We start from the raw sequence: 19,085 nt of genomic DNA on the forward strand, positions 1-19,085 counted from the left end.
GTGAACATAACAGAGAAACCGGCTCTTGCAAGAGAGGGTGAACAGAAGCAACCGCTCTACTTCTCTCTCCCTTTCATTATTTTGTAGCCCACCATCTAGCCCCTCTAATTTGTCTCCTCTCTAAACTAAAAGGTCTCAATCTTTTAACTCTCCCTTCAAATGGATATTGTCTGGGTTTCTAGCACACATTTAAGAAGTGCCTGTGTTTTTGCTATATCCTGTCTCAGACAGGGTGACCAGAACAGAGCCCAGTATATCCAGCGAGTTGGCCCACTGGGTTACATAACAGCACAATCACAGTTTCAATATTAGTTTCTATCCCATTCCTTACGCATGCTAACATTTTCTTTGCTTTGTAGACTTTAACAACAGAAGGGATCATTAAATCAGCTAGTCTGACCTCCTATATCTCTCTCTCTCACACACACACAGAGGTCCTGCGTATTAAACCCAACAACCAAAATTAGACCAAAGGATTATAGCCCAGAGTTGCTCCTATATTGAATGTAACAACTTGTGTTTGGCTAAAGCACATCTTCCAGAAAGGTCTCCAGCCTGGGTTTGAAGACATAATATGGCAAATCCACCACTTCTCTTGGCAGTTTGTTCCAATGGTCAATCATTCTCATTGTTAAAATTGGAGCCTTATTTTTAATTTGAATTTGTCTGGCTTTAATTTCCAGGCATTGGTTCTTGTTGCACCTTCTCCACCAGCTGCCCTTTATTAGCAGTTTTCCCCCCACGAAGGAACTCACACTTGGCAATCGAGGTTGCTCTTAACCTTCTTTTTGGTAAACTAAATAAATCAAGCTCCTGACTCCCTTAGTGCAGGCCAGTTTAGTCCCAGCCCTCGAATGATTGTTGAGCCTTTTCACTGATCTAGAGCAAACTAGATTGCCTGGTAAATGGGAAAGCTTCATATGGCCAAATGTAACGTCATGCACTTAGGAGCAAGGAAAGTAGCACCCACATGGGGGAACAAATATTTGACTGTAGCTGACTCTTTACTCTAGCAGGCCAAGGCATATCAAGAGCCAGTGGCTGGAATAGCTGAAGCTAGACCAATTAACAGGCTGTCAGCTCAGGCAGGGCACTGGCCTACCATGCACTCCTCCCTGCATACGTGCCCTGCACAATGTGGTCCCGATCCTGACTAGGAACCTGATTGTTCTGTAAGACACAGGGCTCAGGAAGGATAAAACTAATGGAGGATTGTGGGGGTGGAAGCTCCTGGCGGACTCAAGGTATGTCTACATTGCAATTAGACTCAGGCTCACGGGGCTGTTTCATTGCTGCATAGACCTTCCTGTACAGGCTGCAGTCCGAGCTCTGGGACCCTCCTACCTCACACGGTCCCAGATCCCTGGGCTCCAGCCTGGGCCTGGATGTCTACACTGCAATGAAACAGTCCCACAGCCCAAGTCCTGTGAGCACAAGTGAGCTGGCAGTGGCCAGCCCCAGGTGTCTAACCGCAGTGTAGACATACCTTAAGTGTCCAGCCCTTATGCTGCTGAAGGTGGTTTAGCTCTGAATTCCTGACCCACTCCCCGTCTCTTCTCTCTTCCTGTCCCTCCCCCCACAGACAAACTTTACTGGCCTCATGGAACAGGAGAATCAGACACAGGAATTCATCTTCCTGGGCTTCTCCAGCCTTCCCCATGGCCAGGCCTTCCTCTTCCTGGTATTCCTGGTGATCTACCTCGTCACCCTGGTGGGGAATTCCATGATATTCACCCTCATCCAGCTGGATTCCCATCTTCACAGCCCCATGTACTTTTTACTCAGTCACTTATCCTGCTTGGATATTTGCTTCTCGTCAGTCACAGTCCCCAAGATCCTGGTGAACTTCCTGCGTGAGCAGGAGACCATCTCCTACTGTGAGTGCATGGCCCAGATGTTTTTCCTGATGTCATGCGCGGGAGCCGAGTGCGCGCTCCTAGCCGTCATGGCCTATGACCGGTACGCAGCCATCTGCAGCCCCCTGCGCTACACTGACATCATGAGCCGGAGGGTGTGCGTCCCACTCGCCATGGGGTCCTGGCTCTGGGGTCTCCTGGACTCAGCCATACACACCTTCATGGCCTCCAGCTTATCCTTCTGTGGCGCCAACCAGCTTCACCACATCTTCTGTGATGTCCCTCCCCTGCTGAAGATCGCCTGCAGTGACACCTATGTCAATGAAATGGCGCTTCATGCTGCTAGTGTCTTTGTGGGCCTGAGCCCGTTTCTGCTCATCGTCATCTCCTACCTCTACATCCTGGTAGCCATCCTCAGGATCCGCTCCAACACAGGAAGGCGCAAGGCCTTCTCCACCTGCGCCGCACACCTGACTGTGGTCACCATATACTTTGGGATGGCCAACCTCAACTACAATCGCCCCAGCGCAGGCTACTCCATGGGGGTGGACACCCTGGTGTCCACGCTGTACTGCATCGTCACCCCCATGCTGAACCCACTCATCTACAGCCTGCGCAACCAGGAAGTGAAGGGGGCCCTGAGGAAGGCTCTAGGGAGCCAGAGGAGGGAATATGCTTCCCCAGGCAGGCAGTGAGGTCCAGGCTGAGGGGTGACTCCTGCTCTGCTCTGACTGTGATGGCTCCTCCCCTCACTTCCAAGGGAAATGGCTTGTTAGATTTGGCAGCTGTGTAAGGAGCCAGGGGATGGGGCAGAGGGACTCCTTTCACAGCTACCATTGCTAGCAAGGCTCTCTGCCATGTCTCTGAAGCTAAATGGCAAAGTAAGGAGGGAATAGGATACAAGCTAATCTAGAATGCTAGGTTTGTGTCTCTGTTCCTCAAGCTGAGCACGGACAGAGCTCATCAGACTGCTCTGCTGGACCTGCCGCTCTGAGATGTGCATCGCATTGGAACTCAAGAGAATCACTTACGCTGCAGATGAAAATATCCTGACATGGGCAAACACTACGCAGCTGCAGACGGCAGGGCATGTGATATTGGAGACAGACAAATGGCCAGCACTCATGCTATCAGCCTTAGCTGCTGGCTGCATTTCAAAACGAGCAATTACAGCCATTTTTAGCACTTCTAGTCTTCAACGCTCTTGACAGACAGACAGTAACTCACGAACTGCATGTGGGCAGTCACAACTGCATATTTTGCATGTGCAAATCTGCTGCACATGTTTGGAAATATAACGCTAGGCTTCTCTGCCTGGCTGATAGAGCAGAAGGTGGTTTCAGGGAGTCACACATCGCAGAAGCAGTGTGTGACCTGCAGATAATCAAGGCCTGTCTGTTCTGCATCATGCTCGACCTGAGTCCTGTACAAAGCCCCTAGATTCTGCAAAACTGATTCAGAGCCATTAGAGTAGCATCAGATTAATAAAAGCTGTCATGTGAAATAATTCAATCAGCAAAAAATCCCCTCTCCTCCCACACACACTCACTATTGATTATCATAATATTCAGGTTATTTTAGGCTGCTCCATAATTTTCAGATTTCAAGGTACTGCAGAGTTTTGTATTGAAAATGCAGAACTACATTGTGGGAGCTGAGTGTCTGAGCCCCAGGGGAGGCAGTTTGGGATGGGGATAAACACATTCATTTGGTTTCCATACACCCATAAAAGCTAGAAACATAATTGTTTAAAAAGTTGGTATTCTGTGCAGCAGGGGCTGGGCTATCGCAGGGCAGCAGGATCGTGTCGCACTTTCTGCCGGGTGAGGCAGAGTCACCGATCGCTCCCTTCCCCTCCCCGGCAGATGGGTGCTGGAAGGTTGCTTCCCTCTACAGGGCACCCAAGGCTGGAAGAGGAATGAAGGGGTTGGGGGAGTTGAGTCTGGACAGCTTCTTCCATGAGAGACTTCCCAACTCCTAGCACTGCCCCGACACCACTTCCTCTCTGGGACGCCATCTGGCTAGCTGCCAACAGGGGGCCCCCCTTAGCCGCTTCCGGAAAGGATGTTTATGTAACCTGGGGGTGGGGTTTGCCACTTAGCACCAGCTGGATTACAGCAATTTTCATGGATCCCATTTGACTGGATGTATTCGCACTCCCCTGCCCCAGAAGAACAGACGTGCCCCTGCCTCACTGGGCCCTGCCCGCGAGAGCCTCTAGAGCAGTGGTAGTGGAATGTTAAACTGTATTGCACTGTTCAGCCACTAGGCGACACCTGTGTCAAATGTTTTCTAAGCGAACGTGTCACTGCATTGACTGAGCTCCTGAGGAGCAGATCTGGAGTGCCTCTGGGGCAGACAAGCTCTGCAGCCCGTCCGTCCCTGGTACAGGAACATGACAGACAGGGGCACCAGGCAGACAACACAAGAAATAAATAGCAAATGTTTCCAAGAGTCCAGACGCTCCTGAGGCGAGGGGACAGGACAAAGTACTGCAGGGAAACTGCTCCAAAATAAATCACGCCATTGCCTTCCCGTGTCTGTAAAGAGTGCTGGGAGCAATGTGGCTCTGTGCCCAACACCGAACAGGGACCTTACGCTACTCCAGGGCGCTTGAGTCATCCATATCTGTGAAGCTCCCAGCGACCCTCAGCTAAGAGGTGCTGGCACAGATGGAGTGAGCGCTGATAGCCAAGGGCTCTGCTGCTTGTTGCTGAAGCTGTCACTCATGGGCTGTGCTTTGTGGGACTTAGCCACTCAGCTGTTACTAAACAGCCCCAGGGTTGGGTTCTTACTACTGGGATGGTATTTAAATGGCTCTAAAGTAGTAGTTAGTGAATCCTAGCCTGGGGATTGTGGGTCTGGCTCAGCAGCTACCAGAATGGTGCTTGGTGTGCAGTGGTTTGAGCATTGGGCTGCTAAACCAAGGGTTATGAGTTCAATCCTTGAGGGGGCCACTTAGGGATCTGGGGCAAAATCAGTACTTGGTCCTGCTAGTGAAGGCAGGGGGCTGGACGCGACGATCTTTCAGGGTCCATTCCAGTTCTATGAGATAGGTATATCTCCATATATTACATGAGTCTGTTTGCTCTTTAACAGAAGGACTTGTATTGGATTTCTTTGTATACGATCAAAAGAAATGGCTCACACATTACTCCTACCCTACTCCAGTTCAGTCCATTCCCTGCACCCTGTTGTGCATTGGGCTTGGGGCAAGCTGTGAGAGTTACCCAGCTCTCTCTCGTGTAACAGGCCAACCCCAGGGTGGGCACACTGCAGATGTACTGTAACAAATCCCAGTACAGGCTCCCAGAACTGGTGCATGTGCTGTGGTCACTGGGGTTGGTGGGTGGGCTCCAAAGGGGTTGGAAGGATGAGACACAGGGATGGAAGGGCTCTGGGAGGCTAGACTTAGGCCCTGACTCAGTTTTACATTGCTTCCAATGGGAGTATGGAGCTCAGGGCTTGGTGCCAAGGGCCATATTAGCCCTGGCTCTTGCCAATGGGACACAAGGCACCTCCCTCTCCCACTGCGTACATAAAAGGGTCAGCGACACATGCTAATCATGCCGAGGAGCTGGGGAGGGGGTAGATGGGGCCATGGCCCTAGGGTGACCAGATGTCCCGATAATATCAGCATCATCCCGATATTAGGGGCTTTGTCTTATATAGGACCCTATTGCCCCCTCTCTCCCCATCCTGATTTTTCACACTTGCTCTCTGGTCCCCCTCCACAGCCCTTTCCCCCCCCACCTCAGCCCTCGGGGTGACGAGGTGTACTGAGGTCGCAGGCGGCCCCCACTCGAGGGATACTGCAGCTTGTGCCCCTTTGCCCCCACTCCTGCAAGCTGGAGAGCTGGGTGGGGGAGGTGCTTGTGTTTCAGGCGCCAGTCCTCGCTGAGCTGCCCCAGCTCCAGGCTGGGGTTACACACACAGTTCAGCTGGGGGGCTGGTACAGCGCAGCTTGCTAATAATAGCACATGGGGTTCACATCCCATTGGCACCCCACTCCGTCCCCCACCTCTGGCGGCAGGTAACCTGGCCCTAGATCCACAGATTAAAGGCCAATTACCTGGTCTGACCTCCTGCCTAATGCAGACCAGAGAATTTCACCCAGTGATTCTTGTCTCCAGCCCAAAAACTTGCGGTTGAACTAGACTGACTCAGAGAGGACTCCAAGCTTGATTCAAAGACTCCCACTGATGGACAATTTACTACATCCCAGGGCCCATGTCCCAATGGTTAATTACACTCACTCTAAAAAAACAAAAGAGTTTATTTTCCAAGTAGAAATGTTCTATTACCCCTGTGCATTAGCTCTTGTTCTGCCCGTGTCTGCTTCGTTAAACGGCTCTCTGCTATCAGACCTTCTAGCTCATGCTCAAGTCACCTCTCAACCTTCTTTTTTTGGTACACTAACTAGGTAACACCCTTTAGTGTCTCACTTTAAGGCCTGTTCCCAGACTTGGCTCGTGCTTCTCTGAACCCTTTCTAATGGTTCCAATATCCTTTTCAAAGGCTTGACCCCCAGAACTGGACGCGGTATCCAGCAACAGTTTCACTGGACAGAGGAACAAAAGGCAGGAAGTCTAAGGCCTTAGTAAGATTCTCCTTTATTGTCTGCCTCTGCACAGGCATCTCCCATTGAATGGAACAGCATGTTACAGCCAAAATCACACTTTCAACACAGGAGAACTTGGTGAGATTAGTGCAAATGAAAGGTTCCCAGTTCCCCACCCTGGAGGCTGAAGTCCTGTTTACCCCCAGGCAGCAAAATCTCAAGCCTCCCTCTCCTACTTGCCGTTGTGCCTTACCCTGGCCTGAGCTGAACCCCTCGGAGTGTTACGAGTACGTCGTTCCTCATGGCATATTCTGCTCTTGGTCTTTGGGATGGCTGTCCTCCATGGGACGGATTCTGTTACACAGATACAGGTGCACCTGGAATTGGGCTAAGCCCGCCACACAGGTAAGAGAGGCCAGTGCATGCGGAAGACTTTGCTGATTGCTAGCCAAGGGTTGATCTGGCTAGCATGAGAACCTATAGGGAAAGGCCCCGTATCCTATTCCCCACTCCCCTGAGGCAGCCAGTGCCCCAACGCTGGGGCTGGATTGGAACCAGCACCTCCAAGAGGAGAAAGGCCCCATGCCTCATTATTTACCCACCCACCCCCCACTCCCACATTGGCCAGCCTGCCCCCCGGGATCCTATTTGTCATTTCATGTTAGTTTCTCTCTCACGCAGGTGTGCTGGGCTGAGCCGAGCTGCTCACTGTAACCCGGCCCTAGCTACACATAAAGCGCTGAAGCAGTAAGAGGCAGAGGGGTTCGGGCAATGGCAGGTCTCACTGAAGTAGCTTCACATAATTAGCTGGAAAGAGGCCAACTTTGCCATGGCAATGCCCCCGCCACCAGCCCTCGTCCACTATCTCGATGTGAGTGATGGTGTCATTGGGGTCAAAGGAAATTTCATCGTCACCTTCTGCAAAAATGAAAGCGGAAAAAGAGGCACAATGCAATTTGCTCCTGGGGGCAAAGACACCTTGGGGAGGGTGTGTGTGTGGGGAAATTACCCCACGGGGAGTACAGCAGAGGCCACTGCCACATCCTGGCAGGTCTCCCTTCCTCTCCACTTACATCCCACACCAGTGGTTCCCCCCACTTCCCCTTCCTCAGTGTCCCATCGCAGCATAGGACCATAGGAAATGACGGACTGGATCAGACCCACGGCCCATCTAGTTTGGTATCAGGCTCTGTCAGTGGCTGGTACCAGATGCCTCAGAGGAGTGCACAAGAACAGGGCAGAAGCAGGGCTGGGGTACTCTGCCCCACATTAGGTCTCATTCTGGTCTCTAAGGGTACGTCTACACTGCAATCAAAGACCTGCAGCACAGCAATGGCTGGCCCAAGTCAGCTGACTCGGGCTCATGGGGCTCGGGCTGGGGGGCTAAAAATTGCAGTTTATATGTTCAGCCTTGAGCAAGGGGGGTGAGTCTCAGAGCTCAGGCTTCAGCCCAGGCCTGAATGTCTACTCTGCCATATTTAGGCCCACTGCCTGAGCCCTGCTAACTTGAGTCAACTGACCCGCGCTCTGAGACTTGGTGCCGCGGGTCTTGGATTGCAGTGTGACTAGGGCTGCCAACCCTCCCTTTTTCGCTGGGAGTCTCCCAGAATCAGGCTCTCTCTCCCGGAGGCTACTAAAGCCAAACAAGGAGATTTTAGGCCGCTAAAAGTCCGGTTGTGCAGCGGGGGTAAGGCAGGGTCCCAGCCTGCCCTGGCTGTGTGCCGCTCCCAGCAGCAGCCAGCACATTCCTGCGGTGGGGCAGGGGGCTCTGCGCGCTGCCCGCGCCCAGAGCACCGACTCTGCAGCTCCCATTGGCTGGGAACTGCAGCCAATGGGAGCTGCAGGGGCAGTGCCTGCAAGCAGGGGCGGTGCCTACAGGCAGGGGCAGTGCAGGGACATGCTGGCCACTTCTGGGAACAGCGCGTGGAAGGGGCAGTGCGCAGAGCACCCTGGTCCTGCTTACTTCGGGTGGCTCCCAGTCTGCGGTGCAGTGGGTCTAAGGCAGGCTCCGTGCCCACAGCTCCCATTGGCTGCAGTTCCCGGCCAATGGGAGCTGTAGAGTCGGTGCTCGGGGAACAGGCAGCACACAGAGCCCCCTGACCCTCCCCCAGGGGCCGCAGGGACATGTCAGCCGCTTCTGGGAGCGGCACGGGGCCAGAGCAGGTAGGGAGCCTGGGAGCCGCCCGAGGTAAGTGACACCTGGCCAAAGCCCACACCCCTCCCATCTCCTCCTGCACCTCAACCCCCTGCCCCAACCCTGAGCCCCTTCCAGCACCTAAACTCCCTCCCAGAGCTTGCACCCTGCACCCCCTCCTGCACCCCAACCCCATGCCCCAGGCTCAGCCTGGAGCCTCCTCCCACACTCCAAACCCCTTAGCCCTAGCCCAGAGCCCACACCCCCTCCTGCACCCCAAGCCCCTGAGGGTGGGGGAGAGTGAGCGACGGAGGGACGAGGGATGGAGTGAGCGGGGCGGGGCCTCAGAGAAGGGGCAGAGGCGGGGCCTCGGGGCAGGGCAAGAGTGTTTGGGTTTGTGTGATTAGACGGTTGGCAACCCTAAGTGTGACGTGCCCTCATAGCTAGAGAATGGCTGAGGCCTTGAAGCAGGAGGTTAATATCACATCGTTATTCAGGGAGAACCTGCAGACCCTCCCCTTCCCCTACAGGCGATCCAGGCTGACTCCTCCCACATCTTCCCATACAGGCAGATCACCCCCTTCCCCTGCTCGCCAGGCCAAGCAGACAGACTCACCTCCTTGGTAATCGTACAGAGCCACAGCAGAAAGCCCAGCATCATCCGCCTCGTACACATTCTCGGATACTTCTGCAGGAAAACACCAGAGGATGGCTCAGGAGAGGCAGCCCCGAACTATGCACAGACCCTGCCAGGTTTACAGGGGTGATCTCCCCCTCCCCTTCTGAACCTCAGGCCCCATCATCGGGGAAAGGCCTCACCCCTTTCTCAGAGTGACTGTTGTCTCTGCGGGAAAGGGCCAGACCAGACAGAGCACTCCCTGCACCTCTCGGTCCTTAGCCAGGGCACAAGATGGACTAGGGTGACCAGATGTCCCGATTTTATTGGAGACAGTCCAAATTTTGGGGTCTTTTTCTTATATAGGCTCCTATTACCCCGCACCCCTTGTCCCGATTTTTCACATTTGCTGTCTGGTCACCCTAAGATGGATGCACTGGCTGACACTTACCACAAGGTAGTCAGGCACCCAGCTCTCACTAAATGGGAAAGAGAAGTGTCTTACAATGCAATGCACAAAAGCCAGCACATTAAGCGGGAAGCCAGCTAAGCTAGCCACGGGTAGCGGTTTGGCCCTGGGCCATGCACTGTCTGGTACTCGCTCAGGGGGAGGGTCCTAGCTGCTGCCAAACAGAGAGGGTCCAGGTGCTTGGCCAAAAGCAGGCCAGGACACAGCCCGGCTGGGCCAAAGCACCATAGCCAGACTCGCTTTCACTCGGGCTCCCAGGCCCAGGCCGAGTGTTCAGCTCTGAGATGCAGCTTTGTTAGCACCTCCCACACAAGTGCCCATGTGCTCCACTCTGGTGCCTCTCCAGTGCCCAGCACCTCCTCCATGGGCTGGCAGGATGCAGGGCTCTTCTCGGTTGTTTCCTTCTGCACGGGTGCAGGGCCAGCATTGGGCACCGTCTCCTGCAGGTGCTGGGTACCGACAAGGTGGGCAGGAAGGTGCTAGTTATTTTGGTTTGTTAAAATGAGCCTCTTCCACAGTATCGAACTGATCCTTTGCCATCTACAAGTAAACAGAACCACCCCTTGCCCCATCATCCCTTCTGAGCCCCTGGGACACTGGGTTAAAAGCTGACAGGGGGATTTGGCTGCACACTCCTAGCAGGCATGAAAACCTCAGCCACAGACCAGACAGGGCCGGCTCCAGCTTTTTTGCCGCCCCAAGCGGCGAAGCGGGGGTGGGGGCGGGAGAAGATAAAGCCGCGATCGGCAGCACTTCAGCGGCAGCTCCACCCCGCCACTTTCATTTTTCGTCAGCAATTCGGCGGTGGGTCCTTCGCTCCGAGAAGGACTGAGGGACCCGCCGCCGAATTGCTGCCCAAGACCCGGATATGCCGCCCCTTTCCATTGGCCGCCCCAAGCACCAGCTTCTTTCGCTGGTGCCTGGAGCTGGCCCTGCTATGAGCCACAAGGGAGCGCGCGCCACTCAGCTCCTCTCACTCAGAATGCCCTCCTGGCAGCCACTCCCTTTGAACCAGCAGGTATCAACTCTGAAGGCCTCACACCAGGAAGGTGCAGGCTCTAAATCACTTAGGCATTTGTAGGTCAACATCAGTTCTTTGAACTGCAGCTGGAAATGAACTAAATCTGCACAGACTTTGGGGCATGGCTGGAAATCACTCCCTGCAAAACACAGCACCAAGCACTGAATTGCACCAGAGCACACTGCATTGTCCCGTCCTCGGGCGAGCCCACCTTGGCCCCTCTTGAACAGGTGAGTCTATTGCTGGCCTAGGACTAACTGAGCTAGTCTCAGAACTTAGAGCAAGGCAGTGCTTTGCTTACCCCCCACCCCGTCACCAGTTCTCCCAACTGGAAGAGCAAAGCAGGCTGCCCCCAGCAAGGCTCCCCATGGTGTCTGGGGAGGCCAATCGCTGCAGAGCAACATGATGCTGAGTTTCTCTCTGGCGTTTTTATGGCACCACAGTGCCTGCCTGGCCTGACTCTGAAGTCCAGACAGACACCTGTGTCCCTAGAGACATGCCCCAGGACTCGTTCCCTGTCACTCACCAGGGCAGGGAATGTTCTGGCTGCTGCTGGATGCACTCTCTGGGGGGATCTCCTCATAGTCCTCACTCGTATCAACACCCTCTTCGTAGATGGCCTCTGACTCCCTCGAGAGCTCCGGCAGCTCCTCATAGTCCCCTTGCAGATCCACGCTGTCGGCATAGATGGCCTCTTCCTCATGCGACTCCTCATGCAGCTTGCTGGAATCTTCGTCCAAGTCTGAGGGCCGCGGTGGCAGTGCAGGGGCCTGTTCCTCATCCTGTATGTCTGCCTCTTGCTGTGCAGTGAGGGAAGAATGGGAAACTAACCCATGTCAAGTATAAACTGTGGGGCAGGGACTCGACCTGCGTGTGTCTGCGCATCGCCAGTATTAAGGGGTCTGATCCCTGAGGGGGGTGCTACATGCTGCCTGCAGATGGTGCCCATCACCAGAAGGGCTTTTAAGGAAACATCCCAATAAGAGATTTAAGCAGCTGCCCAAGAACTGTGCAGAGCCACAGGACATGAGCTTTACCTGGCAGGTGCCAATCTTACCACTGGCAAAACTGCCATTTGTAAGCTAGTCCCAAGGGAAGGGAGCTGCTGGAAACTGCAAACCAGCTGAAACCCTGTGGTTTAAAAATGGCTGAGCCAGTTTAAACCAAATGCTGATAAAAAAACAACACACATCCCCGGCTACAGCAAGGCAATTTGGGGCAAGTGCTGTCAGGATTGTGTCTCTTGTCCAGCTGCTATACAAGCAATACCATAGCACATTGAAATGGTAACAGGAAACATGAGCTGATTACATTCAATATGGACAGAGATCAGACCAAATCAGCAATATAGATCTGTCTCAGCAAGTGTGTGTGTGTGTCAAGCTCTGAAGAGTGCAAGTGACACACTACATATTACAGCTATAGCATAAAGACTGAGAAATCACCTCTGAGAGAAGCTTGGTGGCGAGTGTGTGTGTGTGTGTGTGTGTGTGTGTGTGTGTGTGTGTGTTGAAGTATAGAAGCGTAGACATTATGTTGGAACCTTATATTTAAGTGTATATAACAGCAACGAAGTGAGAGGTCTGTATGAGGCACACCAGTATACGTATGGCCTAACAGCTTTTGGTTAAACGTTATTCACAGCATTCCAAATACTAGTCACAATGTGTTCCGTGGCCATAAAGAGTGGTGTGGTGTGGCTCGCTCCCTTTGAAGCTGCTGGAAGCTATTAACACCTACTTGACAGGATTTTACACACACTAGTCCTGAGGTTGAACTGACTCTGTGCATCCTTCCTGAAAAGTCCTGAGAAGCCGGCTCTGACCTGTGCTTTAGCAGAGCGTTAAGCTGAGGTGCAAAAAGACTTAGTGTGCATTTTATATAACATTGCTGCAGCGGCTCCCTGCCCCGTTACAGAGACATGGGCACAGCCCAGCATTATCAACATCTGGTAGTATCCAGAGCCACTTAGAACTGGAACCATTCTCCCAGTGTTCCAAGCCTCTCGTGCTGCCCTGTGAAATCTCTTCTGCCCCTCAGCTGTGCTTCGGGTATTTACCCACTCAGCTGCTGCTGACCCCTCCCCTGAGTACAGTTCCAGATTTGGTCTGCAAAAGGGGAAGCGTAAAGTGCCCAGTAGCCATGACCCCCATCCCCACACTGCCCTCCCTTCATAGTAACAGCCCTCCCGCCCACACACACCAATTCTGACTTACACGCTGTCCTTCCCCGGCAGCGGTGGCCCTCACCCAGTGCTGCCCCCGTACCTGCTGTCTCTGTGGACTAGGCAGCATTGCTGGTTCTTTGCAAACCCTCCTGGGTACCAGAGCTGGCGTGGGACCCGGCTCCTTACGGTTCATCTCCTCACTCTCCTGGGTTTCCTTTAAGGAGAGAGATCATCAGCACCATTCAGTCTTTTTGCACAGGATCCAGAGTGACTCCCTTTCCTATTCCCGATGGGACAGTTTACACACAAGCCTCATTCTCCTCTCACTGGAGCCTGTCCCATTTCCCATAAACCCCACTCAGGAGACTAAGGGACCTAATGGCGATGGACCCATTGCTCGTGTGGGACCTGCAGGAATCAGCCTCAGGAAGGGTCCACTCAGCAGGAACATAGGTGCAGGGACTAGGGGTGCTGGGGGTGCTGCTGCAGCTATATACAGGATTTACAGCTTAGTTAAATGGCTCTCAGCCCCCCCACTGTACAAATGGTTCCAGCACCTCTGAGCAGGAATGTTTCTCATTCAGGAAGCCACCACCCCCATCCATGTGCCAGAAAGGGCCACAGTGTGGGGAAAGGCTGAGACCAGTCCCCAGTGCTCTGTGGAGGGGTATCTGGTCACATAGTGGAGGTTCTTATCATAGAAATTGAAGGGTTAAAATCCATGTGCATGTTATATAAACAACCTGGTATATGAATTATGCCAGCTCTTTTCCAGACCCAAAGTCCAGAGTTTGGTCTGGAGACCAGAGACCTAGCTAATAGTGATCAGCTACGAGAAAGCTGGGGTAAACAAGATGACATTGCCTTTGCTAAGATCTGCTTGGTCAGTAGAAATGCCAGATGTTGAAGCAATAACTGAATAATTATGTTTCATCCAATGTTTCAAATTGAACAGAGGATCCCTGTTCCTATTGTGTTTCTCCTGAAGGGAAAACAGTCTTCCCACAGATCCAACCTTGAGTTTATGAAATATTGGCACATGTCACTATAATGATATGGCATCCTTCCACCTCCCTTCCAAGGGACCAATGCCCTGCCTTAAGACATAAAGGAGACAATCTCTATTTTCATATGCTTTCACTGTTTCTTTGCTTTATCCCCTAGACATGTACCTGTCGGACAATCAAAGGAGTTACTCCGTTCCTATGGACCCCAAATCAGAATTCAACATATATATTTTATACTAATAACATTTTATCAAAGTATTAATCAAATGTTAACTTGCTAACTTGAGACCATGGGTGGAGACATTGTGTAACCTTTTAACCATTGGCTATTGTGCTATCTTGTCTTGCTGCAAAACCTATCTCGGGGTGGAACTGCCTACCCCGTCACCTTCCCCCGCCCATGGAAAATCTATATATTTCATTGTAATCAATTGATTGACAGTGTCTCTGAGCCTAATAAGCCAGGTGACACTCCGCCAGCGCTGTGTGTAATAAACCCCTATGCTTTGACCTCTACATGGTGTGGATTTATGTCCTTCAGAAATGTAGAACTGGAAGGGCCCTCAAGGGTCCTGCACTGAGTCAGGACCAAGTAACCCTAGACTATCCCTGACAAGTATTTGTCCAACCTGTTTTTAACTACAGGGATTCCACAACCTCTCTTGGAAGCCTGTACCAGAACTTAACTACCTGTAAGTTTTACCTATCATCTAAATCTCCTTTGCTGCAAATAAACCCATTATTTCTTGTCCTGCCTTCTGTGGCCGTGGAGAACAATTGATCACAGCGCTCTTTAACATATTGGAAGACTTATCAGGTCCCTCCCCCACTCTTCTTTTCTCAAGATTAAACGTGCCCGGTTTTTAAAACCTTTCCTCATAGGTCAAGTTTTCAAAAAACTTTTATCATTTTTGTTGCTCTTCACTGGATTCTTTGCAATTTGTCCACATTTATCCTAAAGTGTGGAACCCACAGTGACATTAGCCTTTTATGCAACTGCATCACATTATTGACTCATATTCAATTTGTGATCCACTAGAACCCCCCGATCCTTTTCAGCAGTACTGCCACCTACCCAGTTATTCCCCATTTTATAGTTTTGCATTTAATTTTTCCTTTCTAGGTGTGGTACTTTGCACTTGTCTTTGCTGAACTTCATCTTGATTTCAGACCAATATTCCAATTTGACATGGTCATTTTGAATTCTAACTCTGTCCTCCAAAGTCCTAGCAACCCCTTCCAGGTTGGTGTCATCCGCGATGTTATAAGCATCTATACTCTCCACTCCATTACCAAAATCATTAATGAAAATATTGAAATATTTTGAATATTCAAATATATTAAAATATTGAATAAGCACAGACCCCTGAAGGACCCTACTAGCTACATCCCCCCAGTTTGTCAGTCTTGGGGGCATATAAGGTGGACTCAAAACTCTGGTCTGTGCATCGGGGTCAAGAAGAATCCAGTCCCTGCACTGGGGAGTGGGGAGGGCCCTTTCTGGTGCTGGGATGAATTGGGTCCATGCATCGGGGTCATGGGGAGCAGGAAGGGCCATGTCTGGTGCTGGAGTGAGTCTGGTCCATGCATCAGGGAGCGGTGAGGGCCCTGTCTGGTGCTGGGATGAGTCCGGTTCATGTAGACAGCGCTATGTTTATGGGAGAGCTTCTCCCATCGACATCGCTACTGCCTCTCGGGGAGGTGGAGCACCTACGCCAACAGGAGAAGCTCTCCCATCAGCACAGGTACCTGCGTCACTAAACACTACAGAGGTGCTGCTGCAGTGCTATAGGTGTGGACAAACTCTAAAAGTCGGTATAACTATGTCGATTTGCCACACCCCTGAGTGACGCAGTTATACCAACATAAGTTTGTAATGTAGACCAGGGCTCAGAAAGAAGAGAAGGAGCCCTTTGGGAGAATCTAAGTGCTGGAGGGCTGATGTCTCCTTTCCCAATTGCTTTTGTAACCAGCTTTTCAAAATTCAAGAACGGGACACATGCAGGAGCTCCGCCCCCTCTGTGGCCCCTCCCCCTGCTCCTCCTCTTCCCCCCTGAGGCCCCACTCCATAGCCAGGCCAGAAGTCAGACTGGGGCCATGGTAAGAGCCACCCAGGGAGCTCAGGCCGCTGTGGGGAGCCCCAGATCCTCCACTTGCCCTGGGTGGGGGGCCAGAGAGCAGCACCCAGCCCATGTCCCCACCCACGGGGCACGCCACCCCAGGGCAGGTGGGGAGTCTGAGGATCCCCACAGCGGCCTGGGATCCCTGGGCAGCTCTTATCACAGTCCGGCACCTGGTCAGGGCCGGAGCCTTGTGGGAAGAGGAGGAGCAGCGAGGGACGGGCCCTCATGGCAAGGGGGGACTAAGGACCACCTCAACCCCCTCACTGGGAAGAGTCTGGGGCCGTCCCCAAGCCTTGGGCAGTCGTGGAGCAGCGCGGGGAATCCAGGACAAATGCTGTCCCAGAGACAATTCGGGATGGGTGGTCACCCTGGTGTGGGTCTGCCCTGAGGCAGGCAGATCAGGCACTGGCCTGCAAATCAGGATGCCTGGCTCCAACACTAACTTGTTGAGGGGGTTTGGGCAAATCCCTGCCCGCCCTGAGAGAGGGGGACAATGCTGCTGTGCTCCCGTGTCCACAGCCACCCCAGAGCCCGGCCCCACCAGCAGGGACAGGGCAGCCCTGGCCGTGGCTGGGCATTGGGCCACTCACCTGCTGCTGCTGCTGCTGCGGCTGCTGGGCTGCCTGGCGCTCCCGCTGCTCCCGGGCCTGGCGCCTCACTCGTTCCTCCTCCACCCGCTTCCTATTCTCTTCGTCAGCCGACTTGGCCATGCTCTCGAATCGCGACTTCAGGCTTCTGGCTCCACTGGAGGCTGCACAGAGAAATGGCTTCTCAGGAACAGGCACCCTGGGTCAGCCTGCTGGGACACGCCACCCAACTGGCCTCCCCTGTCTCCAGGGCACCCCCTCCCCCCCCCGGGATCCTCCTCCCTCTTAATGGGCTGCCTCCATCCCCCCCAGGCCAAACCCACTGACTCCATCATCTTCCCCCTCCAGCCTGCAGGCCAAACCCGCACAACCCCCCAGCCACATGCCCGGTGCGGAGTTTCTGACTGCGGAGGCTTGTAGGAAAAGCCGTGGAATACAGTCTCTTCCCAGGTGCAGGGCCAGGGCTAGGCACTCTGGTTGTTTCCGAGTGTCTTACCTGCCTCCACAGGTTTGGTCTTCTCATAGGAGGAAGTTGGAGCTTCCATCTCATTAAAGCCAGAGGCGCTCTGAAAAGGGAAGAGAATGGCACATCCAGCATGCCAGGGAAGAGATGCAGCAGAACCATAGTCCCCAGGGCAATGGCCCAGCCAGACACCCATCTGGATTCTATTCCCAGTTCTGCCACTGGCCTGCTGTGTGACACTGGGGGAGTCACGTCTCTCTGTGCTTCAGTTTCCCCACTCTATAGCACCTCAGGGGCTTAGGAGCCAGAAGGAGTGTCTTAGTTCTTCCACTGACTATTAATATTGTTAATTTCTGTTACTAATTCTTTTCACTTCTCACTTCTTAAAAAGCCTTTGCTGGTAAAGTTTGCAGATGAGACAAGCAGTAGTGGAGTGGTGGTTAATGAGGAAGACAGGCCATTGACACAAAGTAATCTGTACATTCCCACAGATTTGGGAAGACTTTTTAAACAAGCCCCCACACCAGTGATTGCCTGCATTCTCTGAGGTCAGGACCTTCACTCTGCAAGATGTCCTGGACGCTCAAGAGGAGGCATGACCAGAGAATCCTATTCCTGGCCTGTGAAAGAGAGTCATGAACTCTTCTCCCTTCAAATTCACAACAGGGCAAGTGACACTGAAAAAGCCAACCCTGGACACATTGGTTCTAACCAACTACCGCCCAGCATCAAAGCTCCCACTCCTGAGCAAGCTCATAAAGAGGGTAGGCGAATGCCTAATTCAAGATAATCTAATTGATGTTAATATCCTAGACCTGGCATCATTTGGATTAAGGCCCAGACATGGGACTGAAACCATTTTAGTGGCATGAATGGCACTCTCCTGATATCAATGGATAGAGGGCAGTCAGTCATCTATTCTCATCCTCTTGGACCTCGCTGCAGCATTTAGTACTGTCCACCACAAGAGTCATGGATTCATATTTCCTAGATTCCAAAGCCAGAAGGGACCATTGTGATCATCTAATCTGACCTCCTGTATAACACAGGCCAGAGACCTGCCCTGAAATAATTCCTAGAGCAGGGGTAGGCAACCTATGGCACATGTGCCGAAGGTGGCACACGAGCTGATTTTCAGTGGCACTCACGCTGCCCGGGTCCTGGCCACCGGTCTGGGGGGCTCTGCATTTTAAATGAATTTTAAATGAAGCTTCTTAAACATTTAAAAAAAACTTATTTACTTTATATACAACAATAGTTTAGTTATATATTATAGACTTATAGAAAGAGACCTTCTAAAAACATTAAAATGTATTACTGGCACGCGAAACCTTAAATTAGAGTGAATAAATGAAGACTCAGCACACCACTTCTGAAAGGTTGCCAACCCCTGTCCTAGAGCATGGGTTTTAGACAAACATCCAACCTTGGTTTAAAAGTTGTCAGTGATGGAGAATCCACCATGATCTTTGTAAGTTGTTCCACTGGTTTATTGCCCTCACTGTTAAAAGTGTACACCTTATTTCCAGTCTGATACTGCAGTCTCACCTAAGAGAGATGACTCAGTTCCAGGGGAATGTGCTAAAATGGTCGGTTCCCGGAGGGACTCATCCAATGAGTGGTGATGGGAAACTGCACCTCTGCCACTAGACTCCTCAACTGTGGAGTCCCACAAGGATCAGTTCTCGGTCCAGTCCAATTTTAATGTTGACATGCATAGCTTAGGGGGCTCTTTGATTCCTCACTGACACTGAGCTCTCACAAAACAAACCGTTTCTAGTTGGCTAGGAGACTTCATCCCATCCTGGTAGTCTGGATTATGCACACCTTTGTCAACTCCTTTCTGGGCTACAGTAGTGCAGTGCACCTGGGTATGAAGCCATCAGCACTTAGGAAACTCCAGCTGGCACAGAATGCTGCCATGTTTCTACTCAGCAACATAGGCTACCATGAGAGCATCCAACCTGCTCTCTGCTCCTGACACTGGCTGGCTATAGAATATCACATCAAGTTCAAGATCTCAATCCTTATCTTCAGGGTGCTCAGAGGCCTAGATCCACCATATCTAAAAGAGCCTAAGC

General features: G+C 52.2%; 2 protein-coding genes across 3 annotated transcripts in view; one reads left to right on the top strand and one right to left on the bottom strand.

The window, feature by feature from the left end:
* The first annotated feature begins 1,600 nt into the window (after positions 1-1,600).
* On the top strand, positions 1,601-2,553 carry LOC117889409 (olfactory receptor 5V1-like). The gene has a single exon (XM_034793614.1). It carries the CDS (start codon positions 1,601-1,603, stop codon positions 2,549-2,551), a length of 951 nt encoding a protein of 316 aa, XP_034649505.1. The 3' UTR covers positions 2,552-2,553.
* A 3,899-nt stretch (positions 2,554-6,452) lies between these two features.
* The window catches only part of HCLS1 (hematopoietic cell-specific Lyn substrate 1), a 52,897-nt gene continuing 40,264 nt past the window's right edge, over positions 6,453-19,085 (bottom strand). The window contains exons 10-15 of one of the 2 annotated variants that reach the window (XM_034763609.1): positions 17,038-17,107; positions 16,553-16,705; positions 12,925-13,040; positions 11,184-11,457; positions 9,168-9,239; positions 6,453-7,335 (exon numbers count right to left, since the gene is read on the bottom strand). In XM_034763609.1, coding sequence (XP_034619500.1) covers positions 7,199-7,335; positions 9,168-9,239; positions 11,184-11,457; positions 12,925-13,040; positions 16,553-16,705; positions 17,038-17,107 — 822 coding nt within the window. In that variant the 3' untranslated portion in view covers positions 6,453-7,198. Of the gene's footprint in view, positions 7,336-9,167; positions 9,240-11,183; positions 11,458-12,924; positions 13,041-16,544; positions 16,706-17,037; positions 17,108-19,085 lie in introns of both variants that reach the window. The other variant, XM_034763599.1, reaches the window with a different exon arrangement.

The sequence above is a fragment of the Trachemys scripta genome, chromosome 1 (assembly GCF_013100865.1).
Source record: "Trachemys scripta elegans isolate TJP31775 chromosome 1, CAS_Tse_1.0, whole genome shotgun sequence".
In the NCBI taxonomy this organism is placed as follows: Eukaryota; Metazoa; Chordata; order Testudines; family Emydidae; genus Trachemys; species Trachemys scripta.